Raw genomic sequence first — 25,981 nt, forward strand, 5'->3', positions numbered from 1 at the left:
GCGGCCTTCAGTGTCCGAGGTTGATGCACGGATACTAGGTATCCAGTACAGATCGCAAATTTTAAAGTCCTGGTTTACCCCTTACTAGTAGTAACCCTTAACTTGTCAGACTGCACAACGCTTTATTAACATAGGTTATGGATTGTTACATGTGTACAGAATCAGAACCAATAACATTACATGACTACATCACCAGAACCACTAAGAGTACAGAAGTACATCACCAGAGCCACCACCAGAACAATAATACACCAGAACCAACAACTGTACAGGAATATATCACCAGAACAATCATCAGCCCATGAATAGATAATCAGATTTATCATCCATGCAGAAACACATCACCACAACCACCACCAGAACCAACAACAGTACAGGAATACATTACATTCAGTGTTTGGTTCTCTTGCTTAGTATTGCTGTTTCCCTATTTTGACTTCAGCCAGTTTATTGATGCTTCTTCTGCCTGACTATTTTGTATCTTCCAATTCAGCCAAGGTAGATAATTGATTTTTAATAAAATATAACTTTTAATCCTAAAATTAAAATGGGGTACCCTAATGACACAGAACAATACAACATATATGGACTGTTGTGGACTCTAGAACACCTAGAAATATAATGATAGCCTCAACAGAGATCATACAAAAAGTCCACCTGAAACCTGAAAAAGGAATGCACAAGGTATGACCTGCAAACCAATTCAACAAGGAAAAAAAGGGGGGCTTGTCTGGGAACAGGGGGAGGGGGGGGGGAACTGTTGCTGCCACACACAATCCCAGTTCACAAGTTAAAGTCGCCCAGTATTACTCCTTCCAGACGCGTTTCCTCACGGTGTAATTCATCAGGGGATCTGGAGAAATAGACATACGGGTGCCATGTCCATATGCAGTATATGCATATTTTGTATCTTGCTGGCCTCTCGGTGGTGGCCCAGCTCACTGACTACTCTTACGGATCCTGATTTTGTTTTTTATGTGACATCCCAGCTTATCCTCTGCATGGCGACCATTCCTGTCCAGCAATCCACTGGATCCCGTTATAAATCCAGATCCCTGTATAGGGGTTAAATGGTGTCGGGTTTCTCTGGATTCTGCCCAACAGAGTGGCTTGTGCCAAGTCTGTCCGAGATAGCCTTATTGAACCTATAGCCTCAGACAGGCGTGACATTATATCTCGTCCAAATTATGGATCCCCTCCTAATGGTGGCCGATCACATGCAAGGCCTGGTCCATTCAGTCCAAGGTCTTGCACAGCAGGTTCAGCATCTTGAATCCACTCAGACCCAAACCCCTGCAGCATGGGCATAAAGTCAGCAATCCTCTGAGAGAAGGGGATCATAGACGCAAGTCACTGACCAGGGAGAGCTGCTGGATATTCATGCTGGGAAGCCAATCACCAACAGGTCTGAGATTCATGGGCATACAGTCAGCAAACCCGTCCCGCCGGGTTTCTCCAGCCCCTGGGAGTCCTTGGACCCACCTCTCCATGGACGTCATTACTAACCTCCCACCCTCTGAAGAGCATCTCCATGGACGTCATTACTGACCTCCCGCCCTCTGAAGAGCAGTCTTCTATCGGGCGGAGGTGTACAGGCTCAGCAGGTAGCATCATTTTGTTCCTCTGTCTGGATTGCCTAACTCTGAATCCGTAGTAAGTTGTTCATTAATCACATTGTGCTGTTACACGGGGATCCAGAAAATATAGCTTCCCAGTGGGGGTTCAGTTCATTTTCAAATTTTGGAGGGCATTTTGCAAAAAGATCAACTTGAGTTGTCCTTTTCCTCTACCTATCACCCAGCAATGGTCAGACTGAATGTACTAATCAAACACTCGAGCAATACCTCCGGTGTTGTGTGTCCGAATGTCAGGCTGACTGGTGGCACATCTGCCGCCAGTCGAATTTACTATTAACGATCAATATCAAGAATGCATTACTCCTGACTGGCAACTGTCCGCCTCTGCTCCTGGGTCACCGCTACACACCCAGCTGACAGGTTCCCCTCCTAGCACCTCACTCCTTGGAGCTCTCCATTCGACTCCTAGCTCCTCTCTTGGGAGCTCTGCACTCTACTTCCAGCTCGTCTCTCTCTAGAGCCCTGCACTTGACTGGCTTCTCCCCACCCACCAGGCTGTTTAGTCCTCCTGGGTTGGCCTAATACACAGCTAGCACAACCCCTTGGTTTCTGACCGGCAGTCACTGGTTGGGAGCGGTAGCTGGGATTTTCTGTGTTGTGGTGGTAGTGGCACTGAGTTCCCTGAGACCTTGGGGGTAGGCCCTGCACCCTAGGAGAGGATGCAGTTCTTTGTAGTACCCTGAAACCTTCAGGGGCGCTACATTTGTGTGTGACCAGCACTGGTCTTCCGGGGCCCTTGGGTGTAGGCCCTGCATCCTGGTGAGGATGGAGAACCTGGTAGCTCCCTGATGGCTTCAGGGGCGCTACACATTAGATGGTTATGGCGCAGAGGAGAGATCCTGGGTTCTGGCGAGTAAGTTCAACTCCGAAAAACTGATCAGGAAGTTTCATCTTTTGTTTCCCAATAAACCTGGTCCTAAGGATCCTGGGGCCCCTTATTAATAAATGAGGTTCTGCTACATCCCCAGAACCTGCTCCTGCGACATCTGGTTCTGTCGTCAGGTATCGCTGAAATCACTCTGTGGGTGATGATGGTGATAGAGGAGAAGTCAGAACCAGAAGCTCTGGATGGCGCAGGCTCTGTCCACCCACTAAGTTTAGGGTGGCTGGGACCTGCAGTATTTCCCAGTCTAGCAGAATGGGAGTGTGTGATGTTCAGCTGAAGTCATCAGCTCCTGCCTCCAGCCTATTAGAAAGCACCACACCCTACTAAAGCTTCCAGCTACTGCTGGGGTATGTCAGATATAGCTTGTGCTTCGCAGGTTAGCTCAGTGTTTGATTCTCCTGCTTAGTATTGCTGTTTTCCTATTTTGACCTTGGCTAGTTTATTAACGCTTCTCCTGAATGACTATGTTGTACCTTGCTGCCCTCTCGGTTGTGACCCGGCTCACTGACTACTGGATCCTGATTTTGTCTTGTACATGACTTCATGGCTTAGACACTGCTTGGCGAACATTCCTGCCTCTGGTTCGCACCTCCAGATGGCAGCCCTTCAGTGGGTAGCAATCCTCTGGATCCCATTATAAATCCAGATCCCTGTATAGGGGTTAAAGGCTGTCAGGGTATTTCTGGATCGTGCCAAACAGAGTGGCTTGTACCAAGTCTGTCTGAGGTAGCCTTTTTGAGCCTGTGGCCTCAGACGTATGTGACAGTAATGAAAAACAGAACAGTATCATCATCACTAGTATAACAGTACATCACTAAAACCATCATTAGTACATGAATAAATCACCAGAATCACCATCAGTATATGAATACAGTATCAGAACATCAGCAGTACAAAATAAATCACCAGAACCACAATTAGTACATGAATATGTCGCGGGCGGAGGAGGGGACGCCGCGCTCTCCCACTGCTCGGGTCCGGCTGCCGTGGCTGCTGCGGCCTGCTGCTGCTCGGTGGCTCGAGCGATGGGCCGGATCCCGGGGACTCGAGCGGCGGTCCTCGCCCATGAGTGAAAAGGGGAATTGGTGTTTTGGGATAGTTTATTGTCAGTGATGCCACCCACGATTGTGGTGATTTGTTAACACCACCGCTGCTCTGTATGGGGAGCCCGGGAGTGATGGTATGGAGCAGCCAGTTGTTGAGGTGCCCTCCGTGGGTAGGGGTTGTGGTGCTCCCGGGGCCCGGTGATGGGATTGGGATGGCGGACAGGCGAGGATGGGGTCTGTGGAGGTGCAGGGGCGCAGGGACAGCGCTGTGCCGCACGGCACGGAGGTACTCACTCAGCCAGTAAACACGACACAGTTCTCGGTAAACAAACGGCTGGTTGGACGGGTCCCTCGGACAGTTCACGGTGCTGATGTTCCCTGCAGTTAGCGGTGACGGTCTCTTCCCTGCACCTATGTAAAGTCCTTTTGGTAGCGATGGGTTCCCACCGGTTACCCACTCCTCGGCTTCAAGCTGGGCCGAAGGAGCTCCTCTCTTGCCCACAGGCGCTGGCCCTGGGAAACTGGTGCCCTGGCGGTGGCGGTGTCTCCCCTTCACGGTCGGGCTGTTGCCTTCAATCGGGCCTTGGTTGTTAGGAGACAGACGTCCCCTTCACTGACGGATTTGGCAAATTATGGCGTCTCCTAGCCTTGCCGGGATCCGAAAGGCCCCTGCCCTGGTGCTGACTGTTCTTCGTATACTGCTCCGGTACCGCCGGGTCACCACCCGTCCGCGGTCCTTCCAGCAACATCCGAGCAGTCCCCCTGCAGACTATCACCGCCGTCTGCTGACCTTGCTGTCACTGTCCGGGGCACACACCCGGACCAACTTCAGGCTTTACAAAACTGTTTCTTTTCACTTCACTTCAGCTTCTCTCCTAAGCTCCTCTACCACTTCCTTCTACTTTCACTTCCCTCACTCATCTGCCTGGTTCTCCCGCCTCCAGGGCTGTGAACTCCTCGGTGGGCGGAGCCAACCGCCTGGCCCACCCCCTGGTGTGGACATCAGCCCCTGGAGGAAGGCAACAAGGATTTTGGGTTAGCTTGATGTACCTGCAGGGAATGTGGGGTGCGTGTGGTGTTGTGACTTGTGACCCCTGGTTCGCCCAGGGCGTCACAAATACGTCACCAGGGCCAACAACAATACATGAATATAGCATCATAACCATCATCAGTAGAGAACTACATCACCTGTAACACCATCAGTACATGAATATATAACTAGAATCACCATCAGTATATGAATACAGTAACAGAACATCAGCAGTACAAAAATACATCACCAGAACCACGATTAGTACATGAATACATCACCAGAGCCCACAATACATGAATATAGCATCAGAACAATCATCAGTAGAGAACTACATCACCCGTAACACCATCAGTACATGAATATATCACCACAACAATCTCAACTACATGAATAAAGAACTAAAACCACCATTAGTACATTAATACAGCCTTAAGGGACATCGACAGAGAGAGAGTGGGATGAGGAGCTAGTGTGGAAGTTGGAGACGCTAAATGTGCACTTAGAAAGGTATAGATCCAGAAGAGGGTGAGGTCTGTCATACTTAAGAAAGAGAGTATCTATAGTAGGTGGGAGGCAGAGGACTAGTCTAGGAGAAGGAGCAAAGAGTAATGGAGAAGGCAGAGGAAAGGTCTAGGAGGAAGAGCAGAGAATAATGTAGAAGGCAGAGGACAAGTCTAGAAGGAGGAGCACAGAGTAATGTAAAAGGCAGAGTACAGGTCTAGAAGGAGGAGCAGAGAATAATGTAGAAGGCAGAGGACCGGTCTAGAAGGAGGAGCACAGAGTAATGTAGAAGGCAGAGGACAGGTGCAGGAGGAGGAGCACAGAGTAGTGTAGAAGGCAGAGGACAGGTCTAGGAGGATGAGCACAGAGTAGTGTAGAAGGCGGAGGACAGGTCTAGGAGGAGGAACACAAAGTATTGTGTGTTGGCTTTGGCAGTAAGTACTTTTGATTTGGGCAGTTTTAGTGGAATGTTTTTGTCAGAATCCTGATTTTAGGCTGTTAAAGAGCGAGGTAGGTGATAAAGTTGAGTGTATACGACTGCTCGAGGAGTGTGCAGGTGAACGGGAGCAAAGATGTGGGGCTATAGCGGAGTGTAGAGGTCGGGTCGAGGGTTGACGCCTTCAGAATAGATGTGATTGGGGCATGTATTCCCATTCCCATTGAAGTCTATCCTTTCCTGTATGTTATTTCTATTGGTATGTGATACTGTTCCAACCACTGCCATTCCCATTGAAGTCTATCCTCTCCTGTATGTTATTTCTATTGGTATGTGATACTGTTCCAACCACTGCCATTCCCATTGAAGTCTATCCTTTCCTGTATGTTATTTCTATTGGTATGTGATACTGTTCCAACCACTGCCATTCCCATTGAAGTCTATCCTTTCCTGTATGTTATTTCTATTGGTATGTGATACTGTTCCAACCACTGCCATTCCCATTGAAGTCTATCCTTTCCTGTATGTTATTTCTATTGGTATGTGATACTGTTCCAACCACTGCCATTGCCATCTGAATTTCATATTCTTGTAACTCTTTGTTCTTGGTTCACACCTGTCTATTTCTTCTGCATCTTAAGTAGTTCGTTTTCTAGCTGTGAAGTAGTCCAAATGTTTCTCTTAGTTTGTACTTACTAATTCACCCCTGGTGTGTTTCTCAGAGCTCTCTTCCTCTATCCCCCTCCCTTCTGCTCACACCTGAGTCATTTTCTAGGCCTCTAGAGTTGTATAAATTTGTTGGCACAGGTCTGTTATGACCATGGTCTGTGTGATTTCATAAGTGGGATTTTCTAAGTGGGCAATCAGAAATATTCCAGACATGTCCCAGAAGTGACCAGAAGGTGAGCGTTACCTCCTTAACTGTTTGTCACTTGCATTTTTCCCCTACACTTTTTCATATTCCCATATGTAAACCTTAAACTCACCATGTTAACCTATGCCCTCACAGTTTTTGCTCCACTCCTCCTCACTCTCCTTCGCTATCCCCCAACGTCAGCACTCGCCAAACAAATATTCATCTCCCCTTCCCTTTTACCTCCCCACCTGTCCTCATCTGCTGACCTGCTCCTAAATCTCAGGTCTGTCTTAATAACACGCAGACCATGCCGTGCACTCTCCTTCTCCCACCTGCTCTCTCTTTCTCTACTTCTCCTCACTGCTGGTGACATATCTCCCAATCCTGGACCTCCCCAGATGGGACACTCCTCTCTACCACCCCCCTATCGCTCCACCCTTACTAGTAACTACCGCAACCTCTCCAATATAAAACCCATCCCCCTCTCACCCACTCCACCGCCCACTCTCTCTGGAGCGCTGTGGAATGCCCGTTCGGTCTGTAACAAACTGCACATCATTCACGACCTCTTTACCTCTAGCAATCTATCCTTTCTGGGCATCACTGAAACATGGCTGACACCATCCAACACTGCCTCCCCTGCTGCGCTGTGCTACGGTGGCCTTCACTTCTCCCATACTCCTCGCCCTGGCAATAGACAAGGTGGAGGAGTGGGCCTCCTTCTTTCTAACAACTGCAGCTTTAATCCAATCCCACCCTTACCCTCCCTTGTCCTGCCTTCCTTTGAAGTGCACTCTGTCCGCATCTATTCTCCTTCCAACCTCCAAGTGGCCATCATATACAGACCCCCAGGCCCTACCACTTCCTTTATCGACCAGTTCTCTGCCTGGCTTCTACACTTTCTCTCTGCTGACATTCCCACTATTATCATGGGTGACTTCAACATCCCCACTGACACCCGCCAGTCAGCAGCCTCCAAACTACTCTCCCTTGCTTCATCTTTTGGTCTATCTCAGTGGTCCACCTCTGCCACCCATAAAGATGGACACACATTAGACCTTATCTTCACCCGTCTCTGCTCTCTATCTAACCTCACTACCTCCCCTCTCCCCTTATCTGACCACCATCTATTGACCTTCTCTGCCCTGTCCTCCTCACCTGCCCCTCCTGTCCAGCACGTATCACACCCTCGCAGAAACCTCGCACACGTCAACATACATACCCTTTCTGACTCTATCCTACCACTGTCCTCCATATCTTCAGTGCACGACACAAACAATGCCACCACTTTCTACAACGCCACTCTCACATCAGCTATTGATTCAGTTGCTCCTCTTGTGCATGGCAGAGTGAGACAAATCAATAGACAACCCTGGCACAACAGCCTCACTAAAAAACTACGGCAAGTGTCTAGGGCTGCAGAGCGGCGCTGGAAGAAAACGCACTCCCAGGAAGACTTCACCACATTCAAAAATGCAATTCACACATTTCGCTTGGCCCTTACCTCGGCTAAACAGGAATACTTCAGAAACCTCATATCCTCTTTAACACACAACCCCAAACAGCTCTTCAATACTTTCAACTTCCTCCTTCGCCCACCACTGCCCCCTCCAACCTCCCTCATTTCCGCAGAAGAATTTGCCACATATTTCAAAGAAAAGATCGACCAAACCAGACAAGTCTTTTCTGCTCAACCACCACAACCCCTTCATATAACAGACCACTGCTCCTCCCCCATAAACTTCCTCTCCACTATCACCGAAGAAGAGCTTGCACATCTTCTCTCAAAAGCGCACCTCACCACCTGCGCACGTGATCCCATCCCAACCCACCTCCTCCCCAACCTCACCACTATCCTAATTCCAGCCTTAACCCATCTCTTCAACCTATCTTTATCAACTGGTACCTTCCCTTCTGCCTTTAAACATGCAACAGTCACACCCATCCTAAAGAAACCTTCCCTCGACCCAACCTCTGCTGCCAGCTATCGCCCCATATCGCTACTCCCATTCGCCTCAAAACTCCTGGAACAGCACGTCCATGCTGAACTTTCCTCCCACCTCTCCTCTAACTCTCACTTTGACAACCTACAGTCCGGCTTCCGTCCACATCATTCCACTGAAACTGCCCTGACAAAAATCACAAATGACTTACTTACTGCCAAAGCTAACAACCACTTCTCTATACTCCTACTTCTAGACCTATCCTCAGCTTTTGACACTGTTGACCACTCCCTCCTACTACAGATCCTCTCTTCCCTTGGTGTCAGAGACCTCGCCCTCTCTTGGATCTCTTCATACCTCTCCAACCGCACTTTTACTGTCTCCCACTCCCACACAACCTCTTCATCCCGTCCTCTCTCTGTTGGTGTCCCTCAAGGCTCTGTCCTGGGACCATTACTTTTTTCTATCTATACATTTGGCCTGGGACAACTCATAAAGTCCCATGGCTTCCAGTACCACCTATATGCCGATGACACTCAGATCTACCTCTCTGGTCCAGATGTCACTTCTCTGCTGTCCAGAATCCCAGAGTGCCTATCTGCTATATCTTCCTTCTTCTCCTCTCGCTTCCTAAAGCTCAATGTGGCCAAAACTGAGCTGATCATCTTTCCTCCATCTCCCCTACACTCTCTACCTGATCTATCTATTACAATAAATAACATCACGCTCTCCCCAGCATCCAAACTTCGGTGCCTCGGAGTGACCTTTGACTCTGCCTTGTCCTTCATACCACACATTCAATCCCTCACCACCTCCTGTCGTCTTCAACTCAAAAATATTTCCAGAATCCGTCCCTTCATCAATTCTCAATCCACAAAAATTCTAGTGCATGCTCTCATAATCTCCCGCCTCGACTACTGCAACATCCTCCTATGTGGTCTCCCTGCTAACACGCTCGCCCCTCTCCAGTCCATCCTTAATGCTGCTGCCCGACTGATCCACCTCTCGCCTCACTACCACCCCGCTTCTCCTCTCTGCATGTCCCTTCACTGGCTCCCAATCTTCCATCGTATCCAATTCAAACTACTAATACTGACTTACAAAGCCATCCACAAATTGTCTCCTCCATATATCTCTGAACTAATCTCTCGCTACACTCCAAAACGTAATCTCCGGTCCTCCCAAGATCTCCTTCTATCCTCCTCTCTCATTCGCTCCTCATGCAACCGTCTCCAAGACTTCTCCCGAACATCCCCAGTCTTCTGGAACTCACTGCCTCAACACGTCAGATTATCTACTACACTTGCAAACTTCAAACGGAACCTAAAGACTCATCTGTTCAGAAATGCCTATAACCTTGAATGACCTCACTGCCCCACCACCGTGCGGAGCTGCCGCCCCACCACCGTGCGGAGCTGCCGCCCCACCACCGTGCGGAGCTGCCGCCCCACCACCGTGCGGAGCTGCCGCCCCACCACCGTGCGGAGCTGCCGCCCCACCACCGTGCGGAGCTGCCGCCCCACCACCGTGCGGAGCTGCCGCCCCACCACCGTGCGGAGCTGCCGCCCCACCTACACCCCACCTACTGTCTCCTCCCCATAATCCTATAGAATGTAAGCCCGCAAGGGCAGGGCCCTCTTCCCTCTGTACTAGTCTGTCTACTGTAACTTGTACATGTATTTTGTATGTAACCCCCTTCTCATGTACAGCACCATGGAATCAATGGTGCTCTATAAATAAATAATAATAATAATAATAATAATGTATGAAAGCAGAAGGGAAGGTACCAGGCGTTAGCGATAGGTTGAAGATATGGGCTAGGGCCGTAATAATCATGGTGGGAAGTGTGGGGGGGAGGTGGGATGGGGGGCACAAATGGTGAGGTGCGATTTGGAGAGATGAATAAGCTCTTCTTCAGTGGTGGTGGGCAGGAGGGTTATGGAACACGGGCAGTGGTCCGCTGTATGGGGCGTTGTGGAGAAAAGACTTGCCAGATGTGGGTGATCTCATTTTTGAAGTGTATGGTAAAGTCTTTTGCAGGGACATCTCTATACTGTGCCCTCTCCTCACAATTCCCCCTCTGCATTCTGTCCCCACTGCACCCCCTCTCTATACTGCCCCCCACACTGCCCAGTCTCTATATTGTGCCCCTTCACACTTTTCTTTCTCCATACTATCCCATCAAACATTTCTCCCCATACGCTACCTTCCCTCTTGTCCCCTTACGTATTCCCCCTGCTTTACCTTCTGTCTCACCAAACATTTCATTTCCCCACTCCCTCGAGATACTGTTTCTTTACCCATCCCCCCTTGCTCCCCATATTATTTCCTCCCACATTCCCCATGCTCCCCATACTGTCTCCCCACACATTCTCCCCTGCATCTGCTCCCAATGCTGTCTCCTCACACATTCCCTGCCCCCCATACTGTCACCTTACACATTCCCCCACCTCACTGCTCATACTGTCTCCTCACATATACCCTCTTCCCTGGTCCCTATGCTGCCTGCTCACACATTGCCCACAAATATGCCATTGCTGTCTACTGGATGATATCGATAGATGGGAGCTATGAGCTACTCACCCTGCAGAGTGATACAGATAGAAGGTGTCACAAACCACCGGGGGGGTCACTCAGAAATCCCCCGCGCTGGCTACCAGTACGTCACAATCGGGGGGTAACAAGTGGGGGTCACCCCTCCTTTATACCTCCCGACCGACAGACAGAGCACGTGACGCGCTCTCTAGCGCCCCTCTTATAGTCAGGCCAATTATGGAATTGCCCAACAATAAGCAAGGAGGCCGCTATACTACTTATGCCGATTATTGAAGGGTCCCCGGTGAGAGTAGGGTATATATTCCCCCGACCTCCGCGGGCGGAATATATAAAACCTCCCCGAATCTCACTGGTCTCCCCACAATAATCCTTGGCACAACTCGCTGCCACCAACCGCTTCACGGTAACTATTAGCCGAACACACAGACGTGGGATTCAAGATCGAGATAACAGAACAGCCCAAGATTAATTATATAATTTAATCAGCCTAAAGCCACACTAGAAACTACAATATATACAATAGGGAATCTACAGAATATACATATGAAGAAAAAACAAAAAGCCAGCACCAAATGTGCACTACAGCACTAAACATTCCAAACTGTACTTATTTTAAAAATTTTGAGATTTTTGGCAAAAAATTGCAATTTCTTGAGCTGCTTCGCCACGTCACGGCAAATCTCATTTGAAGCAGTCCTACACTAAAATATTTTTATAAAATGTGCCATACGGCCTCACATATGAATAGTAGAACTGCTCTTAGCAGCACTCACCTGGTCTATTTCAATCCCGTACCCATGACTGAGTCATGGCTGTGGGCGGGACAGGTCCAAGCAAATGCTGCATGAAGTAAATAGCCTGTGGACAAAGCCTGATGACTTAATGTGAACAGTCACCAACCGCCAAAATCTAGACAGATGGAATACATCCCAAATTGGGGTGCATAGCAAGGTGGAGGTCAACCACCGACCAATTCAATGAAGAAAAAACAAAAAGCCAGCACCAAATGTGCACTACAGCACTAAACATTCCAAACTGTACTTATTTTAAAAATTTTGAGATTTTTGGCAAAAAATTGCAATTTCTTGAGCTGCTTCGCCACGTCACGGCAAATCTCATTTGAAGCAGTCCTACACTAAAATATTTTTATAAAATGTGCCATACGGCCTCACATATGAATAGTAGAACTGCTCTTAGCAGCACTCACCTGGTCTATTTCAATCCCGTACCCATGACTGAGTCATGGCTGTGGGCGGGACAGGTCCAAGCAAATGCTGCATGAAGTAAATAGCCTGTGGACAAAGCCTGATGACTTAATGTGAACAGTCACCAACCGCCAAAATCTAGACAGATGGAATACATCCCAAATTGGGGTGCATAGCAAGGTGGAGGTCAACCACCGACCAATTCAATGAAGAAAAAACAAAAAGCCAGCACCAAATGTGCACTACAGCACTAAACATTCCAAACTGTACTTATTTTAAAAATTTTGAGATTTTTGGCAAAAAATTGCAATTTCTTGAGCTGCTTCGCCACGTCACGGCAAATCTCATTTGAAGCAGTCCTACACTAAAATATTTTTATAAAATGTGCCATACGGCCTCACATATGAATAGTAGAACTGCTCTTAGCAGCACTCACCTGGTCTATTTCAATCCCGTACCCATGACTGAGTCATGGCTGTGGGCGGGACAGGTCCAAGCAAATGCTGCATGAAGTAAATAGCCTGTGGACAAAGCCTGATGACTTAATGTGAACAGTCACCAACCGCCAAAATCTAGACAGATGGAATACATCCCAAATTGGGGTGCATAGCAAGGTGGAGGTCAACCACCGACCAATTCAATGAAGAAAAAACAAAAAGCCAGCACCAAATGTGCACTACAGCACTAAACATTCCAAACTGTACTTATTTTAAAAATTTTGAGATTTTTGGCAAAAAATTGCAATTTCTTGAGCTGCTTCGCCACGTCACGGCAAATCTCATTTGAAGCAGTCCTACACTAAAATATTTTTATAAAATGTGCCATACGGCCTCACATATGAATAGTAGAACTGCTCTTAGCAGCACTCACCTGGTCTATTTCAATCCCGTACCCATGACTGAGTCATGGCTGTGGGCGGGACAGGTCCAAGCAAATGCTGCATGAAGTAAATAGCCTGTGGACAAAGCCTGATGACTTAATGTGAACAGTCACCAACCGCCAAAATCTAGACAGATGGAATACATCCCAAATTGGGGTGCATAGCAAGGTGGAGGTCAACCACCGACCAATTCAATGAAGAAAAAACAAAAAGCCAGCACCAAATGTGCACTACAGCACTAAACATTCCAAACTGTACTTATTTTAAAAATTTTGAGATTTTTGGCAAAAAATTGCAATTTCTTGAGCTGCTTCGCCACGTCACGGCAAATCTCATTTGAAGCAGTCCTACACTAAAATATTTTTATAAAATGTGCCATACGGCCTCACATATGAATAGTAGAACTGCTCTTAGCAGCACTCACCTGGTCTATTTCAATCCCGTACCCATGACTGAGTCATGGCTGTGGGCGGGACAGGTCCAAGCAAATGCTGCATGAAGTAAATAGCCTGTGGACAAAGCCTGATGACTTAATGTGAACAGTCACCAACCGCCAAAATCTAGACAGATGGAATACATCCCAAATTGGGGTGCATAGCAAGGTGGAGGTCAACCACCGACCAATTCAATGAAGAAAAAACAAAAAGCCAGCACCAAATGTGCACTACAGCACTAAACATTCCAAACTGTACTTATTTTAAAAATTTTTAGATTTTTGGCAAAAAATTGCAATTTCTTGAGCTGCTTCGCCACGTCACGGCAAATCTCATTTGAAGCAGTCCTACACTAAAATATTTTTATAAAATGTGCCATACGGCCTCACATATGAATAGTAGAACTGCTCTTAGCAGCACTCATCTGGTCTATTTCAATCCCGTACCCATGACTGAGTCATGGCTGTGGGCGGGACAGGTCCAAGCAAATGCTGCATGAAGTAAATAGCCTGTGGACAAAGCCTGATGACTTAATGTGAACAGTCACCAACCGCCAAAATCTAGACAGATGGAATACATCCCAAATTGGGGTGCATAGCAAGGTGGAGGTCAACCACCGACCAATTCAATGAAGAAAAAACAAAAAGCCAGCACCAAATGTGCACTACAGCACTAAACATTCCAAACTGTACTTATTTTAAAAATTTTGAGATTTTTGGCAAAAAATTGCAATTTCTTGAGCTGCTTCGCCACGTCACGGCAAATCTCATTTGAAGCAGTCCTACACTAAAATATTTTTATAAAATGTGCCATACGGCCTCACATATGAATAGTAGAACTGCTCTTAGCAGCACTCACCTGGTCTATTCCAATCCCGTACCCATGACTGAGTCATGGCTGTGGGCGGGACAGGTCCAAGCAAATGCTGCATGAAGTAAATAGCCTGTGGACAAAGCCTGATGACTTAATGTGAACAGTCACCAACCGCCAAAATCTAGACAGATGGAATACATCCCAAATTGGGGTGCATAGCAAGGTGGAGGTCAACCACCGACCAATTCAATGAAGAAAAAACAAAAAGCCAGCACCAAATGTGCACTACAGCACTAAACATTCCAAACTGTACTTATTTTAAAAATTTTGAGATTTTTGGCAAAAAATTGCAATTTCTTGAGCTGCTTCGCCACGTCACGGCAAATCTCATTTGAAGCAGTCCTACACTAAAATATTTTTATAAAATGTGCCATACGGCCTCACATATGAATAGTAGAACTGCTCTTAGCAGCACTCACCTGGTCTATTTCAATCCCGTACCCATGACTGAGTCATGGCTGTGGGCGGGACAGGTCCAAGCAAATGCTGCATGAAGTAAATAGCCTGTGGACAAAGCCTGATGACTTAATGTGAACAGTCACCAACCGCCAAAATCTAGACAGATGGAATACATCCCAAATTGGGGTGCATAGCAAGGTGGAGGTCAACCACCGACCAATTCAATGAAGAAAAAACAAAAAGCCAGCACCAAATGTGCACTACAGCACTAAACATTCCAAACTGTACTTATTTTAAAAATTTTTAGATTTTTGGCAAAAAATTGCAATTTCTTGAGCTGCTTCGCCACGTCACGGCAAATCTCATTTGAAGCAGTCCTACACTAAAATATTTTTATAAAATGTGCCATACGGCCTCACATATGAATAGTAGAACTGCTCTTAGCAGCACTCATCTGGTCTATTTCAATCCCGTACCCATGACTGAGTCATGGCTGTGGGCGGGACAGGTCCAAGCAAATGCTGCATGAAGTAAATAGCCTGTGGACAAAGCCTGATGACTTAATGTGAACAGTCACCAACCGCCAAAATCTAGACAGATGGAATACATCCCAAATTGGGGTGCATAGCAAGGTGGAGGTCAACCACCGACCAATTCAATGAAGAAAAAACAAAAAGCCAGCACCAAATGTGCACTACAGCACTAAACATTCCAAACTGTACTTATTTTAAAAATTTTGAGATTTTTGGCAAAAAATTGCAATTTCTTGAGCTGCTTCGCCACGTCACGGCAAATCTCATTTGAAGCAGTCCTACACTAAAATATTTTTATAAAATGTGCCATACGGCCTCACATATGAATAGTAGAACTGCTCTTAGCAGCACTCACCTGGTCTATTCCAATCCCGTACCCATGACTGAGTCATGGCTGTGGGCGGGACAGGTCCAAGCAAATGCTGCATGAAGTAAATAGCCTGTGGACAAAGCCTGATGACTTAATGTGAACAGTCACCAACCGCCAAAATCTAGACAGATGGAATACATCCCAAATTGGGGTGCATAGCAAGGTGGAGGTCAACCACCGACCAATTCAATGAAGAAAAAACAAAAAGCCAGCACCAAATGTGCACTACAGCACTAAACATTCCAAACTGTACTTATTTTAAAAATTTTGAGATTTTTGGCAAAAAATTGCAATTTCTTGAGCTGCTTCGCCACGTCACGGCAAATCTCATTTGAAGCAGTCCTACACTAAAATATTTTTATAAAATGTGCCATACGGCCTCACATATGAATAGTAGAACTGCTCTTAGCAGCACTCACCTGGTCTATTTCAATCCCGTACCCATGACTGAGTCATGGCTGTGGGCGGGACAGGTCCAAGCAAATGCTGCATGAAGTAAATAGCCTGTGGACAAAGCCTGATGACTTAATGTGAACAGTCACCAACCGCCAAAATCTAGACAGATGGAATACATCCCAAATTGGGGTGCATAGCAAGGTGGAGGTCAACCACCGACCAATTCAATGAAGAAAAAACAAAAAGCCAGCACCAAATGTGCACTACAGCACTAAACATTCCAAACTGTACTTATTTTAAAAATTTTGAGATTTTTGGCAAAAAATTGCAATTTCTTGAGCTGCTTCGCCACGTCACGGCAAATCTCATTTGAAGCAGTCCTACACTAAAATATTTTTATAAAATGTGCCATACGGCCTCACATATGAATAGTAGAACTGCTCTTAGCAGCACTCACCTGGTCTATTTCAATCCCGTACCCATGACTGAGTCATGGCTGTGGGCGGGACAGGTCCAAGCAAATGCTGCATGAAGTAAATAGCCTGTGGACTAAAGCCACACTAGAAACTACAATATATACAATAGGGAATCTACAGAATATACATATGTCAGAGTACAGTTACAGATAAAGCATGGTTTACAAACAGGTATGCAATTCAATCAGTTACCTTGTGCGTCTGGCCACAGGGGGGCGCTGTAGACCAGGTTTCCAGGAACTCCCACAGATGTTTCCTACACGTGACCCCCAGCGAAAGAACCCTGGAAAATGGCCGAAGTAGGGTTATCAACCTGGGCAAATCCAGGTCCCCTCCTACCTTCGTGACCTCAGAGGGAGCACTGCTCCACCCCTGGCTGGAGTTATGGACAAAATCCACAACATGGAATATGGCCATAACTTTGCCTGGGAGCGTCGTAGGCGGACGCCAATGCTCTCATTGTGACAGTTATGAATTTAGCTACAGAATGAGAGGTTTCATGACTTGTCTACTAGTTCCCCATTGGCTGATATCACGCCTGGGGTATTTCCCAAGCTCCCGCTCCCATAAAAAGGGTGTGCCAGCATCGTCCGCATGCGGAGACACCATTTTTATGGTTGCCATATTTATCGGAAATATGGCTTGCGAGATATGAACCATTTTTTACTGGAGTCGTTCTGTCTGGATACTTCCAAGCTTGCTAATTAGATAGCAGCTCCTACCACAGGGTCACGGCAGGGAGTCATCCTGTGTCCATTGTTCCCACATCACCTAATTTCCATATCATAGGAGATGGCCATGGGATGTGACACCTTCACAGATGCTGGACATTGAGGACAAGAAGGGAGGGGGGCACTGCCAGGGAGTGATGAGCGATTATGACTGGAAGTCATAATTCATCTTCATATCCCAGGGTTTCCCTCACACCTCCCCCCTTTTGAGGGCGCTAGGGGGCAGCACACTCCGGTGTTCCCCCGTGCGCCCGTCCGCGACCTCTCCTTGTCGGGACAGCCCGTCTGCGTTACCGTGGTCACGGCCCCTTTTGTGGCGAATGGTGAAGTTGTATTGCTGGAGCGCAAGGCTCCATCGCAACAATCGCCCATTCGTCCCAGAGACGGTGTGCAACCAGCTGAGGGGATTGTGGTCCGTCTCCACGATGAAGTGGCGCCCGTATAGATAGGGTTGCAGACGCTGCAGGGCCCACACTATGGCCAGGCACTCCTTCTCCATCGTGGAATAGGCCACTTCCCTTGGTAACAGCTTCCTGCTCAGGTACAAGACTGGGTGCTCTTGGCTCGCAGAGTCCACCTGGCTGAGCACCGCACCGAGGCCGAAGTCACTGGCGTCGGTCTGTACTACAAACGGCCGCGTGAAGTCGGCTGCCTGTAGCACGGGCGGGCTGGACAGGGCGTCCTTTAGGGCCTGGAAGGCTGTCTCGCAGTCCATTGTCCAATCGACTGCAGAGGGCAGCTTCTTCTTGGTGAGGTCCGTCAAGGGCTTTGCCAGGCTACTATAGCGTGGAACAAACCTCCTATAGTACCCGGCGGTCCCCAAGAAGGACATCACCTGCTTCTTGGTCCTGGGGGTGGGCCAGGATGCGATGGCCTCCACTTTCTCAGGCTCGGGCTTCAGTGTTCTCCCACCTACCCGGTGACCGAGGTACTGGACCTCGCTCATGGCCAGTTGACACTTTCCCGGCTTGATGGTCAAACCTGCCCGGTGGATCCGCCTGAGCACCTGTGCTAGATGCTCTAGGTGATCTTCCCAGGTGGGACTGAAGACGGCAATGTCATCCAGGTACGCGGCCGCGTACCCTTCAAGTCCCTTGAGCAGGGTGTTGACCATCCGCTGGAAAGTGGCAGGGGCATTCCTCATCCCGAATGGCATCACCGTGGACTCGTACAGTCCAAATGGGGTAATAAAGGCAGAGCGTTCCCTGGCCTTGCGAGTCAGGGGGATCTGCCAATATCCCCGGCTCAGGTCCATGATGGTCAGGTACTGAGCCCCGGCCAACTGATCGAGCAGGTCATCGATGCGTGGCATTGGGTACGCATCGGCGACCGTGACAGCATTGAGCCCCCTGTAGTCCACGCAGAACCGAGTGGTTCTGTCCTTCTTAGGGACGAGGACTACAGGCGAGGCCCAAGCGCTGTTGGATGCCTGGATCACCCCCAGCTTCAGCATCTCGTCAATCTCCTGGCGCATGTGTTGCTGCACCTCCAGGGAGACCCGATATGCTGAACGCCGGATCGGGGGATGATCCCCAGTGTCCACGTGATGGACAGCCAAGTTAGTCCTTCCAGGCTGGTTGGTAAACAACCCCCGGAAGGGGTGTAGGGTGGCCCACAGCTGGGACCGTTGGTCCTCCAAGAGCTGGTGGCCAACCTCCACATCCTCAATGGATCCGCCTGCCCTAACCTGGGCTAGCATATCCAAGAGGGTTTCCGCTTCTCCCTCCTCGGGCAGGTTGCACACGGGGAGCGCACATGCCTCCCGCTCATGATGTGCCTTCATCATGTTCACATGGAAGGGCTTCCGCCTTCCACGGGCAGGGTCCAGGGTGACCAGGTACGTCACAGGGTTGAGCTGCTGGTACACGAGGTATGGGCCTTCCCAGGCTGCCTGAAGCTTGTCCTGTGGTACGGGGACCAGTACCCACACCTTTTGACCCACTTGGTAGATCCTCTCACAAGCGTTCTGGTCGTACCAACGCTTCTGATCGGCCTGGGCTTGAGCCATATTGTCGTGTACCAGTTGCGTCAAGGCCTGCATTTTGTCCCGGAAGCGCATGACATACTCGATAACCGACACTCCAGGGGTGGCCAAATCCCCTTCCCAAGCCTCTTTCACCAGAGCCAGGGGGCCCCGCACACGTCGCCCGTACAGGAGCTCAAACGGTGAGAATCCTGTTGAGGCCTGTGGAACCTCCCGGTAAGCAAATAACAGGTGTGGGAGATACCGCTCCCAGTCACGCCCATGGGAGTCGACCAACATCTTAAGCATCTGCTTTAAGGTGCCATTGAACCGCTCGCACAGGCCATTAGTCTGTGGATGGTACGGGCTGGCCACCAGATGTCGCACCTGGACTTGCTTACAGAGGGCCTCCATCAGCTGGGACATGAATTGGGTCCCCCGGTCAGTGAGCATTTCCTGGGGAAAACCCACTCGGGAGAAAATCTCCAGCAATGCGGTGGCCACCTTGTCAGCCCGAATGGACGACAAGGCCACTGCTTCTGGGTACCGGGTGGCATAGTCCACTACCGTCAGTATGAAGCGTTTCCCGGAGCTGCTGGGGATGGCCAGCGGGCCGACCAGATCCACAGCCACCCTCCTGAAAGGCTCATCGATGATGGGCAGAGATACCAGTGGGGCTTTGGGGCGTGGCCCCGCCTTCCCCACTCTCTGACAGGTTTCACACGAACGGCAGTAGGCAGCCACATCGGCCCCCATTTTTGGCCAGTAGAAATGCTGGTTTAACCTGGCCTTGGTCTTAGCGATCCCTAGGTGTCCGGCCATCGGAATCTCATGTGCGATCCGCAACAACTCCGTCCGGAACGGATAGGGTACCACCAACTGTCGGTCCCTGGGCCACGCCTCCGGTGAACCCTGCTGGACCGTGGCCCGGTACAGCCGTCCTTGGTCCCAGACCACTCGCTCCGGGTCCGAGTCCGAGGGAGGCTGTGCCGCCTGCTCCTTTAGAGCTTTCAGGCTGTCGTCAGCTTCTAACGCTGCCTGAAACCCCTGACTAGATGTGGCCAGAATCGACGAGACTGTCACATCTTCGGTCAGTACCCCGGGACCTGTGTCCTGGCCCCCACCTGACTCGGCTGCCACTTGGTCAGAAGGGGAAGAGCTATCGGACCTCCGGGAGGCCCCTTGGCTTCCAGCACTCCCACTGCGGGTGACAGCGGCCACAGCCGCTGCGACCGTGGGTCGTGCCTGCTCCTCCTCCGTTCCTGACCAAGTCGCCGGTTCAGGCAGACCGACCTGGCTTCCTGACACCCTGGTTGTGGGGGAACCATGCACCGAGATCTTACCTGGGAGCACTTCCGCTCCTGGACCGGCCCCAATCTCACCTGCCTGTTCCCCTCCTGCAGCAACAGAACCCCGCTGTGAAATCTCTGGGGACCCCACATTTGCTGTGGTAGCCCCCACCCCACACACTGGTCCTCCCCCTGCAGCACCCTGCTCTCTGCTTATCCCTGCAGAGGGCAGCAGATCCCAGCTCACAGGCTGATTACTTGTAGAGGCATTGTCACACCTTTCTCTGACCCCCTCCCCTGTCACAGCTGCAGCTGTGTGTGTGTCTATGGTGTCTGTGCAAGCAGAAATATCAGAGTTCACTCCCCCCTCTCTCACATCATTCATAGATAACACATTAACATTGTCAGGAGTCATGTCCGTACTGGCTGAAGGTTCAGCCCTTGGTGGGGGCCCAAACTGGGAGGTTATCTGCCCCAAATCTGTCCCAAGTAGCACGTTTGCGGGGATCCGATCAGTTACCCCCACCTCCCTCACCCCTCGCCCTGCGCCCCAGTCCACATAAATGTCAGCAACAGGCAGCGCCGGGTCAGTGCCTCCAATCCCGGAGACAGCGAGGGTTTTTCCAGGGATCAAGTCTTGGGGGGACACCATCTCAGGCCGCACCAGAGTCACCTCCGAGGCGCTGTCTCGCAGTCCTATGGTCACAGACCGGCCGACGGTGACAGGTTGGAAGCTGTCCAGGGACCTACCACCACCCCCACCCACACAATACACCTTGGGCGGCCCTTGGGACGGGGACGGAGCCGGGGCCTTGGGACGCTGAGGGCACATGGCCTTGAAGTGTCCAGGTAGGTTGCACTGGTGGCACCGTCTTGGCTCTGCCACGGGCCTGGAGAGGGGAGTTGAGGGGGACACCCCCTGCAGTCTAGGGGCAGGTGGGGCAGTCGCAGAGTTCATCTTACCCCCTCTCCAGGTGCTGCTGGTGGCTGCTCTCCTGGCCTCAGGAGCCCGATTGTTGGTGTAGTCATCGGCCAGGGCAGCTGTAGCCGTGGACCCCTTTGGCTTCTGGTCTCGGATGAACTGGCGGAGATCCTCAGGGCAGTTCCACAAGAGTTGCTCCGTGATGAACAAGTCCAGGATCTCCGGTCCGGTGGAAAGCTGCAGGCCTTGGGTCCAGTGGTCGGCAGCTCGGGCAAGTGCCCACCGGTGGTCAGCCCAGGAGTCCTTTGGTCCCTTTTGCAGGGTCCGGAACTTCTTGCGGTAGGACTCTGGAGTGAGGTTGTACTGTTGGATCAGGGCCCGCTTGATGGTGTCGTAGCCCTGATCTGCCTCAGCAGGCAAGTCCCCAAGGATATCCAGGGCCTTACCCCTTAGACGGGGGGTCAGGTATTTGGCCCACTGATCCTTGTCCAGATGGTGCTGCAAGCAAGTCCGTTCAAAAGCAGTCAGGAAAGAGTCCAAGTCTCCATCCTTCTCCAGCACTGGGAAGTCCTCAACACGGACCTTTGGAAGTTTGGTGTCTTGAAGGTCACGTGTGGCTGATGAGGGCCGGAGCTGAGCTAGCTGCAGCTGGTAGTCACGCTCTGCCTGGCGCTCTTCACGTGCTGCTTGCCGCTCCGCAGCCTCACGCACTGCTTGCCGCTCACGCTCGGCCATGAGTATCTCGTAGGTATCCCGGTCTCCAGCCTGGAGAAGGGCCATAGCCATTTGAAGAAGGCTATCCGAGCCTCCCAGGCTCGGTGGAATGGCACGTGGTGATCTGCGGCCCGCTGCGGAGCCTGGTGCTTCACTGTCCATTGCAGAGCGGAGGGCTGGCATCTGGCTCGTTGAGGACCCTTGGGTGAGCTGCTCCTCATCTTGTCCAGCAGTGCCAGGTAGTGCAATGTCCTCTGCAGAGCGGTTCTCTGGCGTCGGGCTCTTGGACAACCTCCTCATCGTCTCTGGCCTGAGCATCGGCCATTCCTTTGGCTTTGCTCCTGGTGCTCTCAGCCATTGTCGCAGACTTTGGTCACTGACACAGAACTGACACCTGATGCCTCCACACACCTTACAGTATCTGCACTCTGACACTCTAGTGTTGAGCTAGTCTGAAGACCCCAGCAGCCACAGCTGCTGCAGGCAGTCTTTAGTGTCTGGGAGTATGGGTCTCGCACTCACACACACTATTATCTCGATCCCACCGCTATGCCACCAATATGTCACAAACCACCGGGGGGGTCACTCAGAAATCCCCCGCGCTGGCTACCAGTACGTCACAATCGGGGGGTAACAAGTGGGGGTCACCCCTCCTTTATACCTCCCGACCGACAGACAGAGCACGTGACGCGCTCTCTAGCGCCCCTCTTATAGTCAGGCCAATTATGGAATTGCCCAACAATAAGCAAGGAGGCCGCTATACTACTTATGCCGATTATTGAAGGGTCCCCGGTGAGAGTAGGGTATATATTCCCCCGACCTCCGCGGGCGGAATATATAAAACCTCCCCGAATCTCACTGGCCTCCCCACAATAATCCTTGGCACAACTCGCTGCCACCAACCGCTTCACGGTAACTATTAGCCGAACACACAGACGTGGGATTCAAGATCGAGATAACAGAACAGCCCAAGATTAATTATATAATTTAATCAGCCTAAAGCCACACTAGAAACTACAATATATACAATAGGGAATCTACAGAATATACATATGTCAGAGTACAGTTACAGATAAAGCATGGTTTACAAACAGGTATGCAATTCAATCAGTTACCTTGTGCGTCTGGCCACAGGGGGGCGCTGTAGACCAGGTTTCCAGGAACTCCCACAGATGTTTCCTACACGTGACCCCCAGCGAAAGAACCCTGGAAAATGGCCGAAGTAGGGTTATCAACCTGGGCAAATCCAGGTCCCCTCCTACCTTCGTGACCTCAGAGGGAGCACTGCTCCACCCCTGGCTGGAGTTATGGACAAAATCCACAACATGGAATATGGCCATAACTTGGCCTGGGAGCGTCGTAGGCGGACGCCAATGCTCTCATTGTGACAGTTATGAATTTAGCTACAGAATGAGAGGTTTCATGACTTGTCTACTAGTTCCCCATTGGCTGATATCACGCCTGGGGTATTTCCCAAGCTCCCGCTCCCATAAAAAGGGTGTGCCAGCATCGTCCGCATGCGGAGACACCATTTTTATGGTTGCCATATTTATCGGAAATATGGCTTGCGAGATATGAACCATTTTTTACTGGAGTCGTTCTGTCTGGATACTTCCAAGCTTGCTAATTAGATAGCAGCTCCTACCACAGGGTCACGGCAGGGAGTCATCCTGTGTCCATTGTTCCCACATCACCTAATTTCCATATCATAGGAGATGGCCATGGGATGTGACACCTTCACAGATGCTGGACATTGAGGACAAGAAGGGAGGGGGGCACTGCCAGGGAGTGATGAGCGATTATGACTGGAAGTCATAATTCATCTTCATATCCCGGGATTTGCCTCACAGAAGGGAGTTGTGAGCTGGCCCCGCCCCCTGCAGGGTGCTACAGATAGAAGGGAGTTGTGAGCTGGCCCTGCCCCCTGCAGGGTGATACAGATAGAAGGGAGTTGTGAGGTGGCCCCGCCCCCTGCAGGGTGATACAGATAGAAGGGAGTTGTGAGCTGGCCCCGCCCCCTGCAGGGTGATACAGATAGAAGGGAGTCCTGAGCTGGCCCCGCCCCCTGCAGGGTGATACAGATAGAAGGGAGTTGTGAGCTGGCCCCGCCCCCTGCAGGGTGATACTGGTAGGACGGCATGTGAGCTGGCCCCGCCCCCTACAGGGTGATATAGATAGAAGGGAGTTGTGATCTGGCCCCCCCCTACAGGGTGATACAGATAGCAGTGAGTTGTGAACTGGCCCCGCCCCCTACAGGGTGATACAGGTAGGACAGAGTTGTGAGCTGGCCCCGCCCCCTGCAGGGTGACACCGATTATTATGGGTCACTGTCCTTCATGTTTCATCTCTTTGTGTCTTGTGCAGATCTTCTATTACTCCACAGATATCTTCTCGAAGGCGGGGGTGGAGCAGCCGATCTACGCCACCATCGGCGCGGGAATCATGAATACGGCCTTTACCGTGGTGTCGGTGAGTTGGACTCAGGGGTCTTCTTACTGACCTGGATAATAACTGCGTCTGTACTTTGAGGGTCTCCACATCCTCTATGAGCTAGGCATTGTAGTGCCTGTGTCCTGCCCCAGACCACTCCATAAATCTACATCGCGGGGTCCGGAGGCCAGAGGCAGCGGGGTGGCTTCTTCCACCACACATCTGACCACATATGAAAGGAGGCCATTATACATCTCATACAGAGGAGAGACCAGTAATGGCCCCCCCATCCCACCACATAGGGGGTGCGAATTAGTTTGATCCCCTCCCTCCATGTGCACTATTTTTTATTGATGCTCCATGTATCTTCTGGTTGGTTTGTTCTTTCCTCCATAGCTCTTCCTGGTAGAGAGGGCCGGACGGCGGACCCTGCATCTCGTGGGCCTCGCTGGGATGATCACATGTGCAGTACTGATGACAGTGGCCATGGTGCTACAGGTGAGATGGCTGATGTGTCTCCACATTGGTGGTGTCACCAGGCGTGACACTAGGAAAAAGCCTTGTCTCTAGTCATGGGCCGAGCTGGCAAGTCGCCCCCGTGATCTGCTGACAACTCGCCCCCGTGATCTGCTGGCAAGTCGCCCCCGTGATCTGCTGGCAAGTCGCCTCCGTGATCTGCTGGAAAGTCGCCCCTGTGATCTGTTGACAACTCGCCCCCGTGATCTGCTGGCAACTCGCCCCCATGATCTGCTGGCAAGTCGCCCCCGTGATCTGCTGGCAAGTCGCCCACGTGATCTGCTGACAAGTCGCCCCCGTGATCTGTTGACAACTCGCCCCCGTGATCTGCTGACAACTCGCCCCCATGATCTGCTGGCAAGTCGCCCCCGTGATCTGCTGGCAAGTCGCCCCCGTGATCTGCTGACAACTCGCCCCCGTGATCTGCTGGCAAGTCGCCCCCGTGATCTGCTGGCAAGTCATCCATGTGATCTGCTGGCAAGTCGCCCCTGTGATCTGCTGGCAAGTCGCCCCCATGATCTGCTGGCAAGTCGCCCATGTGATCTGCTGGCAAGTCGCCCCCGTGATCTGCTGGCAAGTCGCCCGCGTGATCTGCTGGCAAGTCGCCCCCGTGATCTGCTGGCAAGTCGCCCCCGTGATCTGCTGGCAAGTCGCCCCCATGATCTGCTGGCAAGTCGCCCCCGTGATCTGCTGACACTCGCCCTGTGATCTGCTGACACTCGCCCTGTGGTCTGTTGGCGACACTCCTACAGTCTGCTGGCCATACACTTCTGTAATCTGCTGACAACCCACCTCCATGATCTGCTGACAACTCAACCCGTGATGTGCTGAAAACTTGCCCTGTGGTCTACTGACAACTTGCTCCCGTGATCTGCTGACACTTGCCCCCGCGGTCTGCTGATGACACACTCCTGCGGTCTGCTGGCCATACACTCCTGTGTACTGCTTACCACTTG

At 50.6% G+C, this 25,981-nt stretch overlaps 1 protein-coding gene across 4 annotated transcripts in view; it reads left to right on the forward strand.

The window, feature by feature from the left end:
* The window catches only part of SLC2A4 (solute carrier family 2 member 4), a 322,167-nt gene that overhangs the window by 287,991 nt on the left and 8,195 nt on the right, over positions 1 to 25,981 (forward strand). For all 4 annotated transcript variants that reach the window (XM_075346784.1, XM_075346782.1, XM_075346783.1 and 1 more), the window contains 2 exons: positions 24,444 to 24,548; positions 24,906 to 25,007. In XM_075346784.1, coding sequence (XP_075202899.1) covers positions 24,444 to 24,548; positions 24,906 to 25,007 — 207 coding nt within the window. The remainder of the gene's footprint in view (positions 1 to 24,443; positions 24,549 to 24,905; positions 25,008 to 25,981) is intronic.

The sequence above is a fragment of the Anomaloglossus baeobatrachus genome, chromosome 4 (assembly GCF_048569485.1).
Source record: "Anomaloglossus baeobatrachus isolate aAnoBae1 chromosome 4, aAnoBae1.hap1, whole genome shotgun sequence".
Classification (NCBI taxonomy): Eukaryota; Metazoa; Chordata; class Amphibia; order Anura; family Aromobatidae; genus Anomaloglossus; species Anomaloglossus baeobatrachus.